The sequence below is a fragment of the Schistocerca serialis genome, chromosome 6 (assembly GCF_023864345.2).
Source record: "Schistocerca serialis cubense isolate TAMUIC-IGC-003099 chromosome 6, iqSchSeri2.2, whole genome shotgun sequence".
Taxonomy (NCBI): Eukaryota; Metazoa; Arthropoda; class Insecta; order Orthoptera; family Acrididae; genus Schistocerca; species Schistocerca serialis.
Window position 1 is genome coordinate 533,905,544 of NC_064643.1, and position 26,538 is coordinate 533,932,081.

Sequence of the window (26,538 nt, forward strand, 5' to 3'; positions counted from 1 at the left end):
GGTAATGAAATAATTGAGAGCTGCATGGACATTGCCAAGACTAGCTTCTGAAAAAGTTTCTTTTGTGAGAGAACATTGTGAAGCAATGAGTCTGCTGGTATAGGCTTTGAACTTTGCTCTTACACAAAAGTTGAAAAAGTTATTCACTAAAATGACACTGTGAAGATCTCTGTTTGATGCAGTTGTTCTGGGACTGCAGAAGAGGTTTGAATATGCATTTGAAACTAAAGATCTAATCCTGTCTGCACGCTTCTATCCAATATTCGAGCCAACTGGATGGATCAGCCGCATGCCTGCGCACAGGATCATCCTTAGGCATATGGAAATGGTGCAACTGCACAGGGCCTCACACTTCTAGGGAGCCAGTGCTTCTTGGAGCCCTGCACAAAACATCAGAAGGTAATTTTAAAACTGTCACTTGTAATTTCATTATTATAGATAAATTAAAAAATAAAGAAAGGTGTGTCTGAAACTACTTTTAATGTAATATAATTCAATTATATAACCATTTTGACATGACTATGGCCTCTGGAGTATGTCTCAGAAAATTATATCTGCATTGGAGTCAAGGGAACCAGGGGCTATGATACTGGTGCACTACAGTAATATCTGTTGTCAACAAACGATTATTGCTCATGCGTAAACTAAAAGTTGCACAATTCATTGGATCTCAGAACCCCTCCATGCTCTTTCTGTTCATTGTTGTGGCTAACAATTAAGCATTACATTTTTCCATCAGCAGGTGTTTCGCACAGAATGGTTTTTTCACATTGTCAATTTAAACATATTGTAATTTTCCAGTTCATCCCGTTTCACGTATTGTGTGTGCACTCAGTGTGAAGATACAGTATTTTTGCCTGTCCTGTGAAGTTCAAAGCGCCAGCAAGGAAATGCCTCATGAAAGGGATAGATTTAGGGAATACAATTCACATGCTCAAACGATCAAGAAAAAGCTACAACATGAACAGTTTTTGAACTCACAAAAAGGCACTTTCGAAAAATTTCTTTGACCAGCAACTTCAGACAAAGAGGCTAAAATGTGCTTAAAGGATGGTGACATTAACAGTAGCCACTCATTATGTGGTGCTTTAGATACAAGAGAACATGAAGCATTGGAATGCTGACCTCCTGATATCCCACATTCAGGTAGGCCCAGCGGTAGCAATTGTGAAGTATCACAAATTTGAATCCAGGCATCTGGCCTAATATGTTAACATCCTCCATGATAAATGAAATCAGAAAGGCCCTACTAAAATTGTAAATTTTGAGTACCCCTTAAATGAGAACAAAAGATAATTTTCAACTCATTTTTACATAATAACTTTACCAAATAAGAGCAAAAAGAGAGCAGAAATATCTTGTTTATTCAAAATCTACTGATAAAGTTTTTTGTTTTTGTTGTAAACTTTTTGGATCTTCTTCAAACAAGTCGTCAAGTGATGGACTCTGTGATTGGGTTCTTTTAGGAAATCGGCTTCAAGAGCATGAACAATCATTTAACCACATAAACTGTACAAAAAATGGGTGGAATGTGAGATACATTTGAAAAAAAAAGTATTGATCAAATTGACCTCGAACTACTGGAAAAAGAGAAGGAACATTGGCATCAGGTTGTGAAAGAATTGTATTCACCTTCAGGTAGATGCCAAAGCATAATAAAAAGGGGAACCAGCAACAAGCTCTATCAAGAAAACATGGTAATTGTCTTGGTTTGATCAAAATTATAGCAGAATTTGACCCTGTTTTTCAGGAACATTTAAGATGGGTAAAATCTCAAGAAGTTCATGACCATTATCTTGGGAAAAACACTCAAAATGAACTCATAAAGTAGCTTGCTAACAAAATAAAAAACAACATTGTTAATTTGGTAAAAGAAAATAAATATTTTTCTGTCAAACTTGATTGCACTCCTGATACAAGCCACAATGAATGACATTGATTGTTAGGTTTGTAAATTTATCAGAAGAAGCAGTGACTGTAGAACACTTCCTCGACTTCCTGAATGTCACTTCAACAGGGGAGAAAGTTTGAGTGAAACTCTTTTGTCAAAAATAGGTCAACTAGGACTTGATATTCACGATTGCAGAGGCCAAAGTTATGATAATGGCACAAATATGAAAGGTTGTCAAAGTGGTGTTCAAGCCAGAATGCTAAAGTGCAATCCAAGAGCAAGCGCCAGACACAGTTTTAATCTTGTGTTATCAAATGCAGCAAAATCTACAGAAGCACTCACATTTTTGGTGTAATTCAGTGCATCCACTCAGAGATGAGAAATCGTATTGAACAGGGTACCAACTTTAATAGTGAAGAAGCTTTCAGATACTCTATGGGAAAGTAGGGTGGAGAGTGTCAAAGCTATAAGGTACCAGGCAAGAGAAGTCAGGGATGCCCTTCTTGAGGTGGGCCACAGCACTGTTGAACTGAAGACAAAGAGCGAAGCGCACTCACTTGCTGTGAACAAATTAGAAAGCTTTGAGTTTATTGTAGGCATTGTCATAAGGTATGACTTTCTATTTGCCATTAATGCAGCAAGTAAGGCACTTTAACCAGAAAACTCGGACGTGAAAGTAGCAACAAAATCCTTTGAAAGTCTAGTGGAGTTTATCGAGAATTTCCGTGAAGAAGGTTTTGTTAATGTGCAGTTAACAATGAAAGAGCTAGCTGAAAGTTTACAGATTGAACTGAAATTTGGAGAAAAGAGAAGTGGTAAGCAAGCACAGCAATTTGATTATGAAGGTGATGACATGGTTTGCAGAGCTCATTCTTCAGAGGAGAAATACAAAATTGATTTTTTCTACCCTGTCATTGACACAGTGTTGAAAAGTTTGAAAGAGAGGTTTGCTCATCTGGCCAAGTATTCCGAAATATTAAGCTTTTAAAGAACTGAAAGTGTTATGTAAAAATCTTGAGACAGAGCTAAGTGTAAACATAAATGGTGGATTTTTGAAAGACATTGTTATATCAGCCCTTTGACATAATTTAAAGTGTTCACAGGAATAGTGTCCAATGGTGTGAAAACTCTTTATGTTAATGCTGAAATACTTGAATGATATTGGAACACATTTCCCAACATTTATATTGCCAACAGAATTTTGCTAACGGCACCAGTGACTGTCACCTCCGGTGAAAGGAGCTTTTCACGCTTAAAGCTTATCAAGAATTATTTCAGCAGCAGTATCTTGGAAGAAAGCTTGTCTTCACTTGCCAACCTGTCAGTGTAACATGACATGGCTGCAAAATTGCATTTTGAAGATATTATTGATGGATCTGCTCATCGAAGAACAAGGAACAGACTTTTTTGTAAAGTGTATAGAGCAGAAAACCCTTAGTGTTTATAATCTATAACTCATTTTATTTCTTGTAAATATAGAGCACAGTCACATTTAAGCATGCATCCTAAACAATACTTGTGAGCCTTATTTGATTTTGAATATCATTAAATTAAAAGGATTCCCATAGCTAAGTTCATTTTTATTATTAACATTTTAGTAATTACCATATCTATTAAGATTGCTCCTCTGATTAATTATTTTCCTATCACAATAGCAGGTTTGCTGTAGTAATAGTCTTTTGATGCATTGGTAGTATGTTAATGAAGAAACTTGGAATTCCTTTGAACGTGACAAAGACGGGGAAGGGCGGGGAAGGGGGTTGCAGGACAGCCCTGTGTGGATATTTTCCACACCAGCTAAGGCCGGCCCTACCTACATAGTTGAGGGTCATATGCTGGAAGCCATGCTGCAAGCAACACCTGTAAGAGACACTGTCGGGGAAAAAGCACTCGAGGACAAGGAGGAAGATTTTTTCTGCTTTAAGAAACAAGATACACTTATCTCATGTGCTCAACAGGGTCTTGAACCAAGTTTGCTAAATTCTTCAACATATCTACAGATGCTCAATGTGTTTCCCACAATGAGGAGACACTGTATTAAAAACTGTACAGGAATACTAACTAGTACACCTGTAAGGAGAATTTTCAATATTGGGAGGCTATTGTGTTGGGAGCAAGATGGTAAAATAGGGAGATTAAACATCTGGAAAAACAACTTTTGTTGAAAATGAACATGCTGTTCAACAGAGATAGAAGATGATGTATACAATGTATTGAATTAACTGACATTAATGGCTGCTTTCTTTCTACATTTATAGGTGCTCATAATTTATTTATAGATGAGTTACAATTATAATTTTGAAAATAACTGCAACACTAACTGTAACAGGAGCTGCAACTGATAGTTACTTTTGATGTATAGTAACTAAATGCATAACTACATCAATTTTCCTGGGAAGTAACTTTAATTGTAACTTAGTTACTTTCTGTCTGACCCTAATGGGTGTCACAGAAGAGTGTGGAGTAGTCATTTACAGATGCAGGTCTTTGCCATGCAGTCCTACAGGTCTTGCAGGGAAGTGGGTCAGTAATGATTTGGGCCAATTTCTTGTACTGAAGTCAGTTTACCTCTTATCACTATCAAGCATCATTTGAGGCCTGAGCAGTATTTAGACAGCTTGCTTAAATGTACAGAAATAAAAAAACTGCACACTTCACAAAATACAGAGAAGTAGTATCCTGTAAGCACAGTATCAAAGGGTAATAATTGGAGTCAGCTGACACACATAAATATTTAGGTGTAGCAATTTAGAGAGATATGAAATGGAATTACCACATACACTATGTGATCAAAGTATCCGGACACCCCCAAAGACATAAGTTTTTCACTTTAGGTGCATTGTGCTGCTACCTACTGCCAGGTACTCCATATCAGCGACCTCAGTAGTCATTAGACATCGTGAGAGAGCAGAATGGAGTGCTCTGCGGAACTCACGGACTTTGAACATGTTTAGGTGATTGGGTGTCACTTAGTCAAACGCCTGTATGTGAGATTTCCACACTCCTAAACATCCCTAGGTCCACTGTTTCCGATGTGATAGTGAAGTGGAAACATTAAGGAACACGTAGAGCACAAAAGTGTACAGTCAGACCTTGTCTGTTGACTAACAGAGACCGACAGTTGAAGAGGGTCGTAATGTGTAATAGGCAGACATCTATTCAGACCATCATGTAGAAATTCCAAATTGCATCAGGATCTATTGCAAGTACTATGTCAGTTAGGCAACAGGTGAGAAAACTTGGATTTCATGGTTGAGCGGCTATTCATATGCCACACATCACGCCGGTAAATGACAAACGACACCTTGCTTGGTGTAAGGAGTGTAAACGTTGGACAATTGAACAGTGGAAAAACATTGTGTGGAGTGATGAATCACGGTACACAATGTGGCGATCTGATGGCAGGGTATGGGTATGGCAAATGCCCGGTGAATGTCATCTACTAATGTGTGTAGTGCCAACAGTAAAATTCGGAGGCGGCAGTGTTAATAGTGTAGTCGTGTTTTTCAAGGAGGAGGATTGCACCCCTTGTTGTTTTGGATAGCACTATCACAGCACAGGCCTACATTGATGTTTTAAGTACCTTCTTGCTTCCCACTGTTGAAGAGCAACTCAGGGATAGCGACTGCATCTTTCAACATGGTCGAGCATCTGTACATAATGCACGGCCTGTGGTGGAGTGGTTACATGACAATAACATCCCTGTAATGGACTGGCCTGCACAGAGTCCTGACCTGAAACCTACAGAAAACCTTTGGGATGTTTTGGAACGCTGACTTCATGCCAGGCCTCACCGACTGACATTGATACCTCTCCTCAGTGCAGCACTCCTTGAAGAATGGGCTGCCATTCCCCAAGAAACCTTCCAGTACCTGATTGAACATATGCCTGCAAGAGTGAAAGCTGTCATCAAGAATAAGGGTGGACCAACACCCTATTGAATTCTAGTATTACCGATGGAGGGCGTTACAAACTTGTAAGTCATTTTCAGCCAGGTGTCCGGATACTTTTGATCACACAGTGTATGCTCAGCTGCAGGTGAAGCAGATTGAAAACTTAAGTTTATTGGCTGAATTCTGGGAAGATTAAGTCCGTCTACAAAGGAGACTGCTGACAAAGCATTTGGACAACCCACCTTAAGAGCACTGTTCAAACAAGACTATAAGGAGATATTGGACAAAGGCAAATACCCTGTACAAAGCACTTCACAGTAGTTCATGGAGTATATATGTGGGTATAGATAGGAACCTACAGCCTACTGTGCAGCTCTACACTCAGCATTTTGGCAATAGATTCACTTTCAGGGGTAACAATCCATGGGGACAACATGTTCACCTTCCTCTAGAAGGTAAGAATCAAATGAATAAATGACCTTGTAGTATCTGCTAACATGAACTCAATCAACGGTGCTTCGGATCAACTGAAACTTGCAGTGCAACACCACAGGAACCCTGCTTACACACTGGATAACACTAGGAAGGGTGCCATTGAAGAATGCAACGTTTTGGATACCTTGTGGACTGCATGCCAAGGATGATTCGATTAGGTTAAAATGCAAAGAGTGGAGTAACATGGTTTTGAATGTTTGTTACAAGTTAGCAGATGCTGATTTCAGTGCTGTTCACTTTCTATTAGACTGTCATTATTTTGATAGTTTTTTTTTACTTCATAGTAAAAGCTTGTTTTTTGTTTCATCATGTTTGTTCTTTCATTCTTGCTACCTTGGCAATAAGACCTCACACATTTACAGACATACAGGGGTGAAAAACTTATTTTGGTACTTTTATTACCTCATTTCACAAGTGTTTGGCATTACAAGTCCTTACATCACCAGAAGCAGAGCTGCCCCAAAACTTCACTGCTCTGATGTTGTCTACCCATGTACCATCATTTAGCTAGAAGTCTTGTTAGAAATGTTTATGGATGGAGATACTGTTAGTATCCTAGTCAACTATCTTTTTCTGGTGGTGTGTTGAAGTTGTTGGATCTAAGGAAGTCTCCAAACTGAATAATAAAACTGCAGAGCAATTTGACTGAGAAGTAGCGGCTCTGGTGTGCTGGTCACACATCCCTCCGTATCTGCATTTGGTGATGCCTATAGCCTGAGAATGACACGGCAGTCAGTGCTGGTGGGTCTTCTGAGACCTGTTTGGATGGTATTGGTTAGTTGGCAATTACTGCTCCCAGCATAACTATACTGAAAAAGTGTTTATGGTAATAATAAAGAGGTACAGAGCCACATAGTATCTTGATGGCTACTACATGTTAACCATCTACAGGGCCAAAACATGCAGAAAATTTCACTGTAGCTTCAATTCTTATGCAGTTTCTTTCCACCTTTCTGGTGTACAAGCAACTGTAAACATAAAGTTGTTTAGGCATTCAATTCAGCATGGTTTGAATAATTAATAATCTTCTTTGTAGTTACCAAAACTGAACAGACAGAAAAAAGTATGCAACAGGAAGAAATTCTGAATGGGGTAAGATAGTGCCTACAATATGTAGAGTGTGACACAGTGCACATTGCCAGGGCAAGGGCAGTGAAGCTTGAGAAGGGGGTTCCAGAACAACAGCTTATTGCAACATTTTATGTGATGGGAAAACTTGACAGTTTATATTGAAATTGGATTCAAATTGTACCACTTCAACCAACAAGTTTCTGCACTGCATCTCCTTCCACACCAGAAGAAACAGTAACAGTGTATGCACCAGATACGGCACAATTCTTTGCTCAATTTGAGTGAAATGACTTACTTCTCTGTAATTGCAACACTGTATAAAAGTCTATATGTATATTTACTTAATGAATACATTACTTACCCAAATATAATTCTTCAGTGCTCATATTATTGCATGACATGTTTCAGAAGTATTTGTCCAATGCTACGAGCAGAAAACTGTGCTTATAAATTTCAAGTCTTCAAAAGAATTACCAGCAGCAAGGTAATTTAGTGTAATAAATAAGCACTGGCTTGGTGAAATTGTGACTTTCATTGCAGTGTTTTGTTTTTTGATCATGGGGACAACTATTTCCAGTAATGTAGCAAATGTTGAACCATCAACATGTAAAGTTTGATAATCTTTCTTTTTGTTCAACCTCAATTTTATCAACAAGTTTTTGTAGATGAATCTTTTTCATCCACATTTTTTTCAGCTTGAAACAAAGTAGAGCAATTATCGCAGCAGCAGTCTAGGGGACCGTCTCAGCAATATTCCACAATATTATTGATCATCTAGGTGCCACTTAAAAGCAGAGTTGATAGCCATCATACAAGATCTCCAATAAGCTTTTTAACAGGAAGCACAACTAATCACCATATTATCTCAGTTCAATGCCTACACTGCTGAAGTGTAATATACTTTGAAAGAAATAGGACAACTAGCAAACGTGTGCTAACCCAATGTAAAAATGGCAACTAATACATTCGCCCAGCTGTGACTGTGGTGCAGAATGACAAACTGTTCAGCACATCACACATATGTGCCCAAAACAATCCTTTCCTAGAGAGTTCCTGTTGGCAACAAAGGCATCAATTGTGTATGCTGGATATGTCTTTGACCTTCTGAGCTCTGTAAATAATGTAAATTTAACTTATATTTTTTTCTGTGTGTTAAATAAAAGTATATGTATTGTTAAAAAAATATCAACAATGTAAGAAAAGACAGAGTGCTGCTTGCTGTAAAGAAGACACATCAAGTTGCAACTTGATGTGTCTTCTTTGTGGTAAGCAGCAATCTGTCTTTTACCATACTGTTGATAGGCATACCTAGAGTTTCCATTGTTGTTAAAGAAAAACTGTTTTGTTGTGTTGTGCTAGCCATCTGCTAAATAAATAAAACAGTGGAAGAAGTCATACCCTCATTGTGTTAAGGCATGCTGAATCTGCTGAAATTATTCCGCAAATGTTAAGAGGTTATCTTCTGATGGATAAACGCACATTATGGATTTAAGAAAAATTAAATGGTACATTTTTTTTGTTGAAAAGGGGGGGGGGCAGTTCCAATAGAGAAATTCCTACTAAGGAATGGCAGGAAATTCTGGAATTAAAAACTGTAAGAATACTTCAGAAATAGCAGAAGAGTTTATACACACGTGTAACGTTTGCTATCTATGCATCATTGACATAACAACTGCTTGTGTTCAGAGAGTTTCAGATCTACCACTGCCTGAACTTCAATCACAACTTCAAGAAACATGTGCACTACAGTGGTCTGACACCTTGGCCACCGAGTTCATATGGCCAAGACAAGGATGCCAAACACATTCACTTTACTTGTGTTAATAATTGTGATTTCAAAAAGCCACTATTTCAAGATTTGCTAAAACTTCAAGAGCATCACTATCATCAGATAACTTTTGTATGCAGACTTTTTATCAATATTTTTAACATGCTTAGACCTATTAGTGGCTTGTATACAATATTGCATGAAATTTTTAACAATCTGTGAATTGTTTGTGTGATTGCCTTGTGTTATTAGTTATCAATTCAATGGTGCTATGTATTAGAGACACCATATGCCTAGTAATTTAAAATACATAAATAAAATACTTCTTAACGTTCTTCTTGTTTCCTGTCTTTGTGAAGGAACTATTTTAAAATTTCTTTAATCTACAGTTTCAAGAATCTTGTTTAATTAATTAATTTATTTATTATTGGACTTTTTTCAGTGGGTTCTATGGAGGTACACTGTACCACATCTTGTTGACATTCATTTCTTACTGTCTTGCACAACATAATACAGTTTTGTTTATTTTCAAATATGAAATGATTCCCCAATGTCAGTCTTTTATTAATAAAATTTCTAATGGTAACATAAAAAAAAAGAGTTTCAAGTGAATACCACGAAGGATCCTTCCCACAATAATTTCTAAGTTGCATTTATTAATTTTTTTCACAACTAGTTTTATTAAATAACAAAACTGGAACAAAATATTTTACATGAGAATTAAAATGCCAAAACTGGAATTAATTGTTGAAAACTCTAAACCTGATCAACAAATTTCAGATGAGTGTGCTACATGAACACTAATTAAAGTTCATTTATTTACTTAATTCATTTTTGCATAATTTGGATGAGTAGATTTTATATTTAAAACACTAATTTACAATGCTGCATTCAGTAACATTATGTCTACACAAGGCACATTATGAGTGAAAAAGTGTATTAAAAATAAAAATATTTAATATTTTACATCATAAGACATAGTACATACAGGATCACGTACAATGTGGTAATATTAATTAATGGTTACAAGAAAATGAATGAGCAGTAAATGCATTTAGGACGGAATTGAGTTGTGCTCAAAATAAAATTGTTCAAGTATTATTCTCTAGCTCTTTTCCTCATTTGTTTTGCTTTCTTTCTATTTTTTATATAAATAAGCACCCCAGACAGTTCACCATAATGTTCATACCAGAATCAAACACATCACGCATTGATTAGTAACACTTTTCACAACTATAAAAAAATGAGATAAAAATCTGAAATCTAACATTAAAGAAAATGGTTTTATTAACAGTTAATGGAAGCCTATCACAGAATGTCCCTTTTTAACTGTTCTGCTCATCATGAAATTACAACACATTCAGTATGTTTCTGAGCAGAGCACGATAACAAAAGAAAAACCTGTTCACTGATGTAGTCCCTTGCGAGGTTCAAGCACCAGTTTCTAAAATATATATAACTTTTGTTCACCCATTAAATTACTCACAAAATGTGAGGCATTATCTTCTTACAATATTCCCCATGAAAGATAACAAACTGGAAAATTATTTTATGGTGTGACTGCTGCACGACTGCAAGAGGACCATCTAATAATTGAACTCAAATTGTCGATCAACCATCAGAGCACAGATGCTGCAAGGATAATCTGAAAACAAACATACAATTAAAGCATAACTCTAAGAATAGTGACAAATATGAGGGCATTATTGGCTCTAAAACAGTCTCTGAAGAGTACCTGCTTGGTTAACACAGTTTGCGATTGCATGCAGTACACATACAAGAAGTTAATTCAATATCTTAAGTGATTCATAGTAGAGATAGTAATTAATTAGTACTAAACTAATGTTACTAATTTCAAACCCAAATTTTGGTACTATTTTATTTACAAGCAAGTTAGGATGTCAATAAAATTCTTTGTTCTAAATACAGTAGGACTATAGGCTCAGTAGAGATGGTAATTAATTAGCACTGGACTACTGTTACTAATTTTAAACTCAAATTTTGGTGCTATTTTATTTTCATGCAAGTTAGGAAGTCATTAAACTTCTTTGTTATAAATACAGTAGGATTATAGGCTCATACAAGTGTCATCTCAGAGAGTACAGTCCAAACAAAATTAAAGGCAATGGCAGAAAATGACAAGGTAAAATGGCATTTCATATTGGTATGATTTCCCCGTCTCCTCACTCCAAGTTCAGCAAAATGTACAGCAATTCAATGTCAATGTAAGTGAGCAGAACACTGCTAACTAACTCTTGAACCAAAGCATTTTCATTACTACCCACAACTGCCATTACCTTTGGCATAACCATAGCTTTAAAACTATGATTTTCATCATATTGGGTAACATCGTAATGACCTCATTTGGATTTTTCTCCCTTTCATCTCCAATCACATAAAGAACACAGACATGGCTGTTTCAGAGTGGACAATTACAGAGCTGGACAGTTGTCTGTCATTTATGTAAACTTGTGAATGAGTCTACATGTTAAAAAGAAGTTAACGGTGTTAAAACCATTATCACTACAATACTTCACTCGAACTTGCATGCATTAATTCTAGTGCTCACTAGATTGATGTCATTAAGGTTTTGATTTTTAAAAATATTTTAAGATGAAAAAGCTACGTAAATGTTTAAAGTGATGATGAAGTTACAGATGACTGATAGCTCACAATAAATGTAAAACATATAAAACGTACATGAGCATGCAAAATTTTCTTACAAAAACAGAGTCCTTACATAATAAATGTAGTGCCCCATAGATACTGCATTCCAGTAGGCTTTCTCACTGGTGTACGCTTGATTCCAGAAAGTTATTGATAATACAAAGATGTGTGAGCCTCACAAGCATATTGTCTAGATCACCACACATCTTATCTCTGCTGATATTTTCCAAACGCAACTACTTCTCTTGCGATTTAGGAAGATAATGTTTGCTATAATGAAGTGAAGCCTATAACAATTTTTTCTCCATTTATTTTCCTCCAGCCTATATTCTCCTGTAAAGATGAGTCACACTATATTGTTAAAATCAAATAGGACTATAAAATTTCCATCATCCTTCAGTTATTTTATCAATGTTCTCTCTTCAGCTCTTCTGCATTAGCCTTTGATGTGGACACGTAAGCATGTGCAATAGAGGTTGGCTTTTTCTTTCATTCAAAGCTTAACAGAACAAATCTGTTACTGCTTTTCTTTTAACAACTTACCTTTACCCATCATTCAGTTCATAACTATGAGACTATTATGAGACTATCTGTCAAAAATTATGTAGCTGTTATTACCCCACAATCATCCATCTCAAAATCATCTTTTAAGTTCGCTTTACTGATATCAACTAAGCCTAATTTAACTAGCTCATTTTTCTCATAGCTTTTCCAGTTCACCTACAACATCCACTTCTCACATTCCACACTTCTACTACTGTACTGTTAGCATTTCTCGTCAAGCCCCTAGCAAAATGTTACTGAGCAGTTCTCACCTGAATAGGGAATTAACTTACTCTCAGAATTTAATTTGTATAAGAAGTGATCATTATGAGACACTGTTGAAATACTGAATGTTCCTTCATTATTATACCAGTGATTGCTGTTCATTCATACCCCTGAAGGGACAGCATAATAGGATGCCCCAAATGTATATGTCTTACTCTGATCTCTGCCTACAAGAACTTTGGAAAAATGAAATCTTGATACATTCCCAATGGACATTTAGCGTCCATAATTATTGCTTTACCTGACTGGATTGTAATTAGTATTCAGAAAGTGCATCACACTCAGTACTCAGAACAAGCGTTGACTCTCATATTTGCTCCTGAATCTGGCTACAGTGCTCAGCTCAATAGTTTTATACTTACTCTACTCAAATAGAGTGTGAGTTTGCAAATGCCATATTTCCATGGTATAGATTTTGTCAGGCACTCTGAGATTATGCTTCTCACACATCTTATCAAAAAATTATGTAGAGTTTGAAGGGAGTTGATTTAATATATCGTGTTATCTTCTTGACAAGCTAACTTCATATGTCCCTTCAGACCGCTCTTTTTTGTCTATTTCTATTTATCCTGGTGCCTAGCAGTATAGCACCTCCCCATGCCAGTTTTGCAGAAGGAAAATTTGAGTCATGGCTGCTCTTTACTCATTACTCCCTGAGTAATTCTATTTAAGTGCTTGCAACACACTACAGAAATTTTAGCACATGAAGAAACTCAACAACAATGAAATTTCTTTTGCTCTAGTGCCTACAAGATAATTCACTTGGCAGGTAGATCCAAAAAGTAAATGCAGGGTAAACGACCACACAACTTCACAGATCACATCCATCATTTTAAATAACTGTGATATTTTTAGAATTTATGTCTGCTGCGGTTTATCCTACACAGATATGGAGGAGGGGGCACAAAAATACGAGAAATACTGGGAAAATGCAATTAGTCTACAAAGCATATTGCTTACAAAATCACTTCTGCAAGCTTCTAGAATATTGCTCAAGTGTGTGGGACCCATACCAGTTGACAGTAACAAGGGATATTGAATGTATACAGAGAAGGGCAGCATGAATGGTCACAGGTTTGTCTGACCTATGGGAGAGTATCACAGAGATGCTGAAGAAACTGAAATGACAGATTCCTGAAGATAGATGTAAACTATCCTGGGAAAGCCTACTTGCAAAGTTTCAAGCTATAGCATTATACTATAACCCCCCCCCATGTATTGCTCAAACAGAGCTAATGAAAACAAGATTAGATTAATTACAAGATGCACAGATGCATTTATAGAATTATCCTTCCTGTGCTCTATATATGAATGGAATGGGAGGAAACCGCAATAACTGATACAATGGGACGTACCCTCTGCCACACACTTCACAGTGGTTTGCAGAGTATAGATATAGATGTAGATGTAGAAGACTGAAGATCTGCTGCCAAGCAGACTGTTAGAAACAGTTCTTGGATTCAGCACTAAAGGAGACAAGGTTGCAGTAAAAAGGCAAGATTCTGGAAAATATAGCTGGCTTGGCTTTACCCTGACATTCATTAGATTGGGTCTCACACATACAACAAAATTACTTGTTCCAGTACTCTTCCAAGACATCTGATACACCAGGTTCTCACAGTTACTTCTAACATCATACTGCAAATGATTCTGGGGCTTGTAAACAGCTGTAACACACATTCATAATTGATAAGCAGTTAACGTTACTTGTGATCTGGAAATACAGAATAGTAGAAGACATGTGCAAGCAACGAACCAAAAAGACTGCATTCTGATATGATTCCTAGAGTGATAGATTAATCAAAAGTATAGTTCCTCCTTGTATTTGTGATTGCAATTGCAACACCCACAATTTGGTGACAATTTTTCAACTAGCATCACTGGATGGTACTAAAACTGGAGAAGATGGACTATATGATTTTGAACTACACACTAACAAAGTCTACACGTAGTTGGATCATTTCATGTCCATTGCTCCTGACCTCCTACCCAAAGTGAATTAATGGTTGATTCTCCAAGTGCTTGAGGTGTTCACTCTACAGACAGCACCCAACTAAATGACCACCACTCGACCAAAATACAAATTGATCTGTTTTACAGCATGTTTTTTCATACACACATAACAAAGAAAGAATATATCTTCTACAACTACAATCATACTACACAGACAACAGAAAAATGCATGGCAGAGGGAATTTCCCGTTGCACTTTGTATTAGATTTCTTTCTTCTCCTGCCAGTGACTTTCTCCTTAGGTCAAACAAATCTGTGACCATTAAGTCTGCCTCTCTCTGTAGACATCCAATATCTCCTGTTAGTCATCTTCAGTAAGGTCCCACACATCTGAGAAATATTCTACATTGTGTCTTTTAAGCAATCTCCTTTGTAGACTGAATTTTTCCAGTATTCTACCAATGAACCTAAGTCTTCCATTTGGCTTACTTACAATTGAGTCTGTGTGCACATTTCAATTAACACACCCAAATTGTTACGCTAAGGCATTTGGTGAGTTGACTGATACCAATCACGATCACTGATTGTAGTGACAAGATACCATATTTTTTCGATTTTTGAAGTACAGATGTTTACATTTATGAACATTTAAATAAAGTTGTCAATCTTAGCACCACTTAGAAATCTTACCGTGGTTTGATTGGATATCTGTGTATTGTTTTACAAATAGTACTTTATTGCATCTTCTGCAAAACTACAAGGTTACTATTAATATTACTTGCCAAGTAATTAATACACAACAAGAATCACAAAGGTCAGAACATACCTCCATGGAATATACCTGAGGTTACTTCTACTTCTGACAGTGACACTCCTTTCACAATCACATTCTTTGTCTACCCTACCAAGAAAGCCTTAACTAGTCGCAAATTTCTTTGACACTTCCATATGATCGTTTAATGGACATATATGGTACCGAGTCAAATGCTTTTCAGAAATAAAATTAAAAATGTTGCAACTACCCAATTGTCTTGGTTCATGATTTTTCAGGATGTTATATGGGAAAACCTTGAATTGGGTTTTGGATGACCAATGTTTATGGAATCCATGCTACTCATATCAAAAAGAGTTTTGCCTCACCCCGGTTCCCAGAACTCCTGAAGATAGACATTGATTGTGGGTATTGTATCACAGACACAGTCCCTTTGACTGTTCAGAGATGTCGCTAAACCTGCCCAAAGAAGTAAACAACCATGCATGAGCAGTGACTATTAGATGGAGGGGGTCTGAAAGCCAATCAGTTCCGGACATTCCACCAGGGAAGAGGTACACAGCTCGTGTTGCCTGTAGTTCAACCATGCCTAAACAGTCAATACCATAGTTCCATCACATCTGCATTGTTACTTTGTGCCAGGAAGGGCTCTCAACATGGGAAGTGTCCAGGCGTCTAAGACTGAACCGAAGTGATGATGTTCGGACATGGAGGAGATACAGAGAGACAGGAACTGTCTATGTCATGTCTTGCTCAGGCCACCCAAGGGCTACTACAGCAGTGGTTGACCACTGCCTACGGATTATGGCTTGGAGGAAACCCTGACAGCAAAGACACCACATTGAATAATGCTTTTCGTGCAGCCACAGAACGTCGTGTTACGACTCAAACTATGTGCAATAGGCTGCATGATGCGCAACTTCACTCCCGACGTCCATGGCAAGGTCTATCTTTGCAACCACAACACCATGCAATTCGGTACAGATAGGCCTAACAGCATGCCGAATGGACCACTCAGGATTGGCATCACGTTCCCTTCCCCAATGAGTGTCACATATGCCTTCAATCAGACAACTGTTGGAGACATGTTTGGAGGCAACCCGGTCAGGCTGAACACCTTAGACACACTGTCCAGTAAGTGCAGCAAGGTGGAAGTTCCCTGGTGGCTTTATGTGGGGCCGACGTATGCCGGTAGTGGTCATGGAAGGCGCTGTAACAGCTGTACAGTACGTGAATGCCATCCTCCGACCAGCAGTGCAACCATATTGTCGAGGCATTTGTCTTCAGAGATGACAATTTGCACACCCATTGTGAACATCTTGTGAATGACTTCCTTCAGAATAATGACATCGCTCGACTAGAGTGGCCAGCGTGGTCTCCAGACATGAACCCTATCGAACATACCTGGGATAGATTGAAAAGGGCTGTTTACGGAGACGTGAGCCACCATCTACTCTGAGGGATCTATGCCGAATCGCCGTTGAGGAGTGGGACAATCTGGACCAACAGTGCATTGATGAACTTGTGGATAGTATGCCACAACGAATACAGACATGCACCAATACAAGAGGACATGCTACTGGGTATTAGAGGCACTGGTGTGTACAGCAATCCGGACCACAACCTCTGAAGGTCTTGCTGTATGGTGGTACAACATGCAATGTGTGGTTTTCATGAGCAATAAAAAGGGTGGAAAGTATGTTTATGTTGCTCTATATCCCAATTTTCTGTAGAGGTTCTGAAACTCTCGGAACCGAGGTGATGCAAAACTTTTTTTCATGTGTGTAGTTGTCGTGGAAAATGCCATTCTGTTTGAGGTAGTTCATTAAGTTTGTGCCCAGAATATATTTTAAGAATTCACAATAGATGGATGTTTGTTTTGTGGATCACATCTGCTACCTTTCCAGTAGACTCTTGTGACCTATGCTTTCTTCCAACTAATGGGTACAGCTTTTTGTCTGAGGGATTTGCGATATAGTATGCACAATAGAGAGCCCGATTTGTCCACAAGTTCTGTCTGCAATATGATAGGGATTCCATTTGGTCCTGGTGCCTTGTTTAATTTCAGCAATTTCAGCTGTTACTCAACACCACTGTAAAGGAATATTTGAAAACAGAATTCAACATTTAAGCTTTTGCTTTGTTATCCTAAATTCTGAATCTTTGTCATCCACAAGTGTTTGGATACTAACTTTGTTACCACTGACTTCCTGTACATGTAACCAGAATTTCTTTAAATTTAGAAAGGGGCTTTTGACAAGATTCTGCTGGGGTAATTGTTGAAATCTTGAAGCTCCATATACTGTGCAGTAGCTGTTGTTTCTTTAGAAGCTTCTTTACCAAGCCTGTTGGTGATGGAGAATCCTTCCCATCATCCAATGTTCTACGGTGCAAATCTGCTGAACTCAACCACAGTTCTTCTGTATGATCCTGCCCAGGGCTAGACTTTTGGAATTTCCTCATAAGGCATGATTACTGCTGCTTTGTCTAGTTAACTCAATATGTGTTAGTGAGCTGATGTTTTCTCTAAAGTCTTCAGTTAATTCTGAGGATGAGTCTGGTGACCAACACAAGAAATCAATTGTAAGTTCTCACAAATCCTTGGTACTAGACGTTACTGACTCACATTCACATACAGTTTCAATTCCTATCTTGATAGATTCAAGTTTCTTGTGTATTATGACAAATACATTATCTCCAGTTTCCATTTGCCTACCCTTTTAATACACACATTTGCCCAAAAATCCTCACTGCTGTAGGTCTTAGGTGCATTTCTGTACATAGTATTATGCGAGCTCCATTGTTTTTAGAAGTGCTTCAAACTCTGCCACTCTTTTGAGTTTCTTCAGTAGTTGATCACTAGGATTTTAACTGTACATTACATGAGGTTATTTTTTCAGCTCTTACACTATTAAGTGTGAGTTTTTACATAAACCACAGTCCTGTAAACACTGGCTGAGAAGCATTTCATTTACAAGTGTGATGTCATCCGTGATCTATGTAATATCGGTGGTAAAGTGACTGAGTAGGAAAATGCAGCACTTTATTGCTGTTTTATCATTGACAGTGCATTATAAAGCTGTGTACACTGTGTTCTATGAGGTGCATTTAATAAGTAATGCAACACACGTTTTTCTGAAGGCAGATTGGTTTCATTCAGGATTCCAGTATACAATATTATTCCCCACTCTTTTGGCTACAAAATCCTATTTTTCAATATAATTTCTGTTTAATGGGACGGGCTTAAGGCACCTTTCTGGGAGGGCCTGTATGCCCACAACGTAACACTGTACTGGTTCATGCCAAAACCAATGTCTTACTGCAACAATAACCTCCTCACCATCATCCACATACTGCTTCCTGCAGAGTGCATCCTTCATTGGGCCAAACAGTTGGGAGTTGGAAGGTGCATGATATGGGCTGTAGGGTGGGTGAGGAAGAACAGTCCAACGAAATTTTGTGAGCTCCTTTTGTGTGTGCGGACTTGTTCGAGGCCTTGCTTAGTCATGGAGAAGGAGAAAGTAATTTGCATTTTTGTGGTGTTGAAAAACACATTGAAGTCATTTCTTCAATTTCCTGAGGGTAGCGTAGTCCACTTTAGAGTTGACTGTTGCATAGTGAGGGAGAATATCAAACAGAATAACCCCTTCAGAGTTCCAGATGACTATCGCCATGACTTTACCCGCTCAGAGTGCAGCTTTGAACATTTTATTCAGGGAAGTGGTGTGGTGACACTCCATGGATTGCCATTTTGTTTCTGGTTTGAAGTGATGAACCCATGTTTCATTGCCTGTAACCATGTTTGACAAAAAAATTATCACAATCAGCATCATAATGCCCAAGCAATTCCTTCGTTGCTCTTTACGGTTTTCTCTTAGGTGATTAGGAACTCAGCAGGCAAGCACCTTTTCGTACCCCAACTGGTGGAAGAGTGTGTCAGCACAACAGGTGTTCAGCTGCACAGCAAATTGTTTGATTGTGATTCATTGATCACCTTGAATGAGTGTGTCTGCATGTTTCAAGTTTGCAGGAGCCAGATCTGTGTGCAGCCAGCTGGCATGTGGGAGATAGAATAGGTCTGCATGACCTTGTTGTGGTGATGATAGACACCTCGCCTAATGATCCACCAAGGTTTTGCTCACTGCCAGGTCACCTATGAATATCTGCAATGCTCTGGTTTTCCACGAAAGGAAACCCAATGATCGCTATCTGCTTGGAACACACTTCCGTTACAGAAGCCATTTTGGAGGCTATGTATAGCACTGCCAACTACAGGAACTTTATGAAACTATACTGGTTAATATGGGAATATTTCATGACAGCTCACAACAAATTCTGCCTTTTTTCAAGCAAAATTGGCGAGAAAAAACATTGTTGCATTACTTATTGAATGCCTCTCGCACTCACTTGGTGGTGAATTAATGAATGGCAGCAAAGCATCTGCTTTTCTTTCATCATTAATTGTGTTACTGGTATAGTGCATAAAACTCTTCCATCTAGGAATTGCTGACACTTGGAGAGTGGTCTGCATTGATTGGCGGCATTTACCACAGATTCACAATGTATCTTGCATGGTTGCTATTACTATATCAGAGGGAATGGAACTGATCATGTTCAAGTCTACAACAGTAATCTGCCATAATGCATTGCTTGTCCAATTTTGAAATATCTGAAATTCTGTGATGGTCTACTTCTGTTGTAGATGGAGCTGATTTAAGCCTCTGGGTCTCTCCAGATGTTGGGAGAGATGAGGATGGTGTGACCTATTCAATGACTCCCATGCTGTGATAAGTATTCTAGCAACTGATAGAGGAGACAATGAAACTGACATTGTCAAATACATACTGTCAGAATGTTACGCTTGGAGACAGTCTTCAGTGTGATGGAAAGTTGATAGCTCTAGCTGTTGAACTTCATGATAAGGTCTATTAAACCCCTAACCAGCAGGTACAGTGATCAGATTATTTCATCCAAAGTTCCTGTGAATGCAGAGAGCTGTAGCATGTGGGATAGGCGATATAGATGATCGAAACCGAATGGCAGCAATGAAGTCATGCTGTTTAGATGTCAGGTTTTTTTCAATTTTTTGTTTTGCCCTTTTCTCCTGAAGTCACAGAGTATACAAAGTACCACATTCTCTGTCACACTACAGAATTTGTCACAGTGTGGAAAACAACTTTCATACACCATTGACTCAATTTAAACCATGATTACTGTAGCAGCTGCTATTACCATTCTCTCCCATTCTCTTTGTTTATTTTTATACTTTCAGGGACAACACACACAGTTAAAAACTTTTACCTGAACTACGGAAGTTTAAGACAATTTTTCTGGTGTAAATTGTGCTGAAAACAATGTGTTCCCTATATTTTTCAACGACTGTCTCTACATCAGATATTACTCATGAAACCTGCTCCAACAGCTCATCTAAGGTGAATTGGCAGTCATCATTTCCATCTACATAACTGAGTATCTCCTCTATTGATGCAGAAATTTCTTTGTCCTCAGGGCATCCTCCTTTTCTGAACTTTTTATTGAAGTCTTCATGATACTTTGCCTCTGGAGATCACTAATAGAGCGCATATGTCTTCAGGCATCCTTGCTCTCACAGTATGAACTGTAATTATATTGTCCTAATTGAGGGTTTGAACACTGGAAGCCTTCCAAGCACAACTGTTTTTGTCTTCTATTTTTCAAGAAATTTACCGTCAACAGCTTCCACACGAGACTGACAGCTTTCTAACCAAATTTCAGTTCAGCTGAACACAAATGTGGGGCTCCCCTTGATGAAGGCTGCTCCTCTGAAAGAATTTCTTTCAGAAATTCTAACTGAGTCAGCTCTCTCTCTCTCTCTCTCTCTCTCTCCCCCCCCCCCCCCCCCCCCCCTTTTTTTTTCTTGTGAGATTCATGAACACCAACTTGTTTTTAGCTCCTGAAGCCTGCAGCATTCTCATCTTCCCTTGAATAACTTGCATTTACCTGAAATCCCTTTCCCACCAACATTACATAGGTCACTGGTAACATCACACTTACAAATTAAACACTTCTCAGCCATTGTTTAAAGTGGTATATTTTACATAAGAACTCAATATTTGCATATAAGTACTTACTTCATAAAATGAAATTAACTCTGTGACAAAGCAAGCTGGGATCTCTTTACTTCCTCTCTTGTTTAGCCATCTGCTTCCTTAAAATTCATTTTTTCATGTCTGACTAATTAGCATTAACATACATGAGTATAATCTGCATTTTCATGAAAGAGAAAGGTTGCCCCTCAGTTGTAAGAAATATAACACCAGGTCTAATTTTGTGCTTAGTTTTGTGTATGTAATCAATTTCCTGATTTATTTTGACCATTCCTAGTTAATACTTTTTTATAGGGTGAAATTAGTAATTGTTTCATGACTTAGATTCTATTGTTGACTTTAAAACAAATATAAATTCTATGCTAATTATAAACATTTAGAAGAAGAAATACTTGGATTCTTAATGATTCATTTGGCTCCATTCGAAAACATATTAGCAAAGCCAGCCCTTAATTAACTCCAAAGTAATTACCAGGTTTGTCAAAAGTATTGTTCGTATAACTAAATCTATTAATTTCATTATTTAAACAAGTGATTTGGCCGAACCCTTGTAGTAGAAGAAACTGTTAAAAAGAAGGAATTTTTCTACATATTCAGTTAATTGAATGAGTTATGTTTCAGTTGTACGTTCTGTAACGGGGCCTATTATTGTGAGGATATATATAGGCCCAAATTTTGGTCCCAAGACAGTCAGTCCACAACCAGTTTTCAGACAAGGAACCTGTATTTGTTAGGTCAACGACAACGCATAGTGAAATAAGTGTAACACAATAGGCCATCTGTTAAAATAATGACTTGTCTGTTCAATAGTGCCGCACGTACCATATTATTCAAGAACTGTGTGGTTAGGTTTGTACTGCTCATAGATGTTCAACGGTTTACTATTGTAGCAGTATGCTGACGTTTGCCTGCAAACTATTAATGAGGCTTATCAAAAGTTAACCAACAGTGAACTGGCCATATTAACTGTGTAATAATGGGAGGTTGTGAAAAGTGAAAGTAAAGAACTGTGAAACGCAACTGTGCAACTGTCGGCTACATCATTTACATTAGTCAGTGTTGAACTTCCACCCTCCATTTTTGAGCCAGTATAACAACGCAGTACATTGACAGAAAGGACTATCAATAAAGAAATAAAGCAGGCGAACGTCACAGCTCCATGATATAAAAAATGGACTCACTGACATTATTTTGTCTCCTCACATAAAGGAAATGGATGAGAAAGCTGGGGAGGCATAACCTGTCAAACTGAAGAATGAGCAGTGCTCATGGTGGAGAAACCGGTCTTTTCTAGGCTAAGACTGCAACTGTCATACAGGTTGCCTAAGAATCAGTTTCCCATCTCACAGTGTAGACCAATGTGCAGAGATGCATGTAGTGCTGTCCACTGCATTTCTTGCATTAGTTTCACTAGTAACTACTATCTGCATTCCATGCAGTGTTAACACATGGGGCACAAAATAACCACCTACAGGCACGTCTGTGCATTGGATTGCCACTAATTCATAAGGCAAACTGCGGAAGGAGCAGTACAGCTTTGTGAAACACCTGGTACCTGCTTCTTGTGACATAGTAGGGTCGAGACCAAGTGGGGACTCATCTGTTCACTCCTCAATTTGCAGACCTATGGCGGCCGGAAGTGAATGAATACAATTCAGCGACCTGCCTTCCCTCACACTTTTACCCCTAATCCCCCCCACGTCCATTCTGTCACACCCTCAGAACACAATTTATCCCTTATACCATATTATGCACTTAGCTGCAGTAAACACAGTTAATATTTGCTCTTAATTCACTTCAATAAACAATGAATGTCAATTTAATGACACTAATTTTTCAAACTCCTGCATTGTGCAAACCATTATCCCTGGAATGCAAATGAATAGGTCCATTATTAGAGTTATTCAACAAAAAATTAAAAAAAGTAAATATTATCAAAAGGATAGACTGCTACTCATCATACAGCACGGATGCTGAGTCGCAGATTTGTACAACAAAAAGACTGTCAAACAAGAAAGTTCTTGGCCAGAAAAGCCTTCATCAGGATTAGACAAAACACACAAACAAACAAACAAACTCTGTCTGTCTCCAGCCGCAAAAGATTATTTATTTGATAGTCCTTTTTGTTGTGCCTATCTGCAACTCAGTAGCTCTGCTGTATTGAGAGTTGCAATCTACCCTTTTACAATATTGTCCTTATTAACCATGAATTTTCCATTGATTAACAAATGTCAATTCAATTGTCTCTAATCTTTTTTTAAATATTAAAAACTCTCAATGTGAAAAGCTAGAAAAGTGAAATTTGCTCATATCAAATGAACAAAAAGAAAATAATGAAAAAACATGAAAATTTGTAACAAGTTAATACTACTAAATTACAACATTTTTGTGTAACCATTTAAGGTAGAGCAGTCTGATGGAACTAGCTATAACCTACAAAGTAATGACAGTATTTGAAACAAGTATGAATCCATGATCCATGTGCTTCTACTATATTTAAAGGAACAGAAAAGCCTCGATCTTTTTAACAGGCAGTAATAATACATGATCCATTACATTCAGTGTTTGAGCAAATCACGTGATAGTAATTTCTACAGGCGAGAGACACTTTGCAAGTACAATAAAACAGGTAATCTCTTTACTGTAGAGTAACTCTTGTTTTAAGGATGCCATTGCTTGGGAGATGTAAATGAATATTATTTATGGTGTCAAACTAGACGATCTCTGAACTATTCATGCACTAACTGAATGATTGCGGAAATCTCAAGTGGATTATCGTTGAAGTTATAAGCTGAAAAAGCAGTCCACTTCACTGCAGCTACAAAGGGCCGGTACTCAGTGTACCAGAAGAAATTGTAGGTGGAATATAAAGTGTACTGGTGCAGCCTAGGGCATATTGTGTATTAGGTATGCCGCATTGTTTATTTTTGAGTTTTCACAACTGCAGTCCGAGAGCATATTGGACTAGAAATGTTGGGCACATGCAATACAGGAACTTGATTTGTGCATTTGGGACCATTACTCTATTGTTAATTTGAATAGACCAGATTTTTCAAATTTAGGTGCACCTCATGGGTTTTTTACTCTGCGAGCTAGTGTTACTGCTACTCTGGGTTATTTCAGAAACTGTTTATTGAAAAGAACTTTTGATTTACTACACCTGATATTGATTCTGCTCATTAAAAGAAAATTAAATCTGGCCTGTGTAACTTTTAGAATGGATATAATTTGTTGGAAGGTACACTTGATTAGAATTTCATGAGGAGTTTTGTCATTTTTGTGAGTGACTGTGCTACTACCTAATTGTATTTGATAATATTTATTGTAAGAACACAGCTTTTCTGTGAAGATCTTTGTTATCAGATTGTATGATGGAAAGAGAGATCAAGTGTTAACTGTGTGTGCCTTTCAGTTGTGCACTTAGAATCCTTGGCATGAACTTTACAAATCTGAGGTGGCTGCACAAAAGCGTCTGAACTGAAACTGAAATTCAAGGGAAATGGAGTGCACAATGAAGAGTGTTTTGGTTGGAGGATTTTGTTTTAAGTCTCAAATCAAGCTAATAGTAGCTGAAAACCATGAAGTCCAAGTTTCAATGATGTGTGGTGTACATAAGGGCAATGAAATTATAACAATTGTGCATCATTATATTAAATATGTCCAAGACGAAAAGTGTTTATGCTAAGAGACATTATTGCTGATGTTTGTTTATTCTTTGGTTTTCATAATGATTCCCCAGGTTGATTCTCCATTTGTATTATCAGACTGTTTTATGCTTTTGCACATTGTGTTATTAAATGTTGCATTAAAGCAGATTTACTCCAAACCACAACATTTTTGGTGACTCCACCGTGATCCCTGGAGCTGATTGACATTTCGAGTTGATTGACATTTCATATAGTTTTGCTTCGAATGTCAAGCATGATCCAATTGTGTCAGCTGTTTGCACATTGAACCATAGTACTGTCACAAACATCAAGTGCAGGTCAACTACACCAGCCACGCACCGTCCACTTACTGAACTATAGTTTTGCGATGTCGAATCTACCACTGACTGTTGATGTGCCTTCGAGTTTGCCAATTAAAAGGGTCACAGTTAACCACCACCATTCTGTCAGCAAAACCTAGTCTTGTGGTTTGCAAAACTGGAGAGTCAGTTTGTGCCAGCTAATGTCGCTGCTGATGAAACCATATACAGTTACATTGTATCTGTGTTAAAGACATGGCCATGGAAGTGCAGGACATTCTGCCTTTGTGAACAAGCATTGACTGGTATTCTATGATCAAGAATGCCCGATCACTCGTCTGTCACAGTCCAAAGCTGTAGACCATATTGCAGAAATTTAACCATCCATAGGTGTAGCAGTTATTGGCTCACCGTCAGATAGTACTATCACATCATTGCAGGCGTTGAACTTACTGGCTTACTATAGAAGTCATTGCTCTTCAAATGCAGCGTAACAGTTGCCAGCCACAGTACCACTGCTCACAGAGGAAATGCAGCCAATCAGCCTCAGCTGCAAAGATTTGTTGGTACCACAGCCAGTTTGGCACTGAAGTATGGAAAAGTAAACTTCCATATGAGATGGGAAAGGCACCGGATTGTCAGCAATGATGGTGACTGGCATTCCAAATGGCAGCCATCAGCTGTCTGTCACTGAGTTCTATCAAAACTGCAATTCTCAGCGGACACAGGAACTGATGTATTAGCACATCCATCTTCCTGTCTGCCTCACTGCAGTAGTGATGACTATTGTCTCTTTGCTGCCAATGATTCTACCATCCAAACATACAGTCGTATGGCAGAGTTGCTAAACCTAGGTCTACATTGTAAGTCTGAATGACAATTTATTGTGGCTGATGTGATGCATCCTATCCTTCTAGCAGATTTTCTATCATTTTACAGTCTGCTACAAGACCTTCATAATCAGTGTCTACTCGACATCATCACTAATTTGGCCAGCGATGGGTGTGTACACTGTGTGGATAATATTGTTGTGCAAATGATCTCAAGTGATTATCTGGACGTAGAACTTCTCAAGCAGTTCCCGGAGATAACTTGGCGACTACAGACATTAGCACCACTACGGCATTCAACAGTACATTAAATACTGA

General features: G+C 38.0%; 1 protein-coding gene across 3 annotated transcripts in view; it reads right to left on the reverse strand.

The window, feature by feature from the left end:
- Positions 1–9,839: 9,839 nt before the first annotated feature.
- Positions 9,840–26,538, reverse strand: part of LOC126483627 (transmembrane protein 268) — a 112,483-nt gene continuing 95,784 nt past the window's right edge. The window contains exon 6 of one of the 3 annotated variants that reach the window (XM_050106675.1): positions 9,840–10,763. In XM_050106675.1, coding sequence (XP_049962632.1) covers positions 10,737–10,763 — 27 coding nt within the window. In that variant the 3' untranslated portion in view covers positions 9,840–10,736. The remainder of the gene's footprint in view (positions 10,764–26,538) is intronic. The other 2 variants (XM_050106674.1, XM_050106672.1) reach the window with 2 other exon arrangements.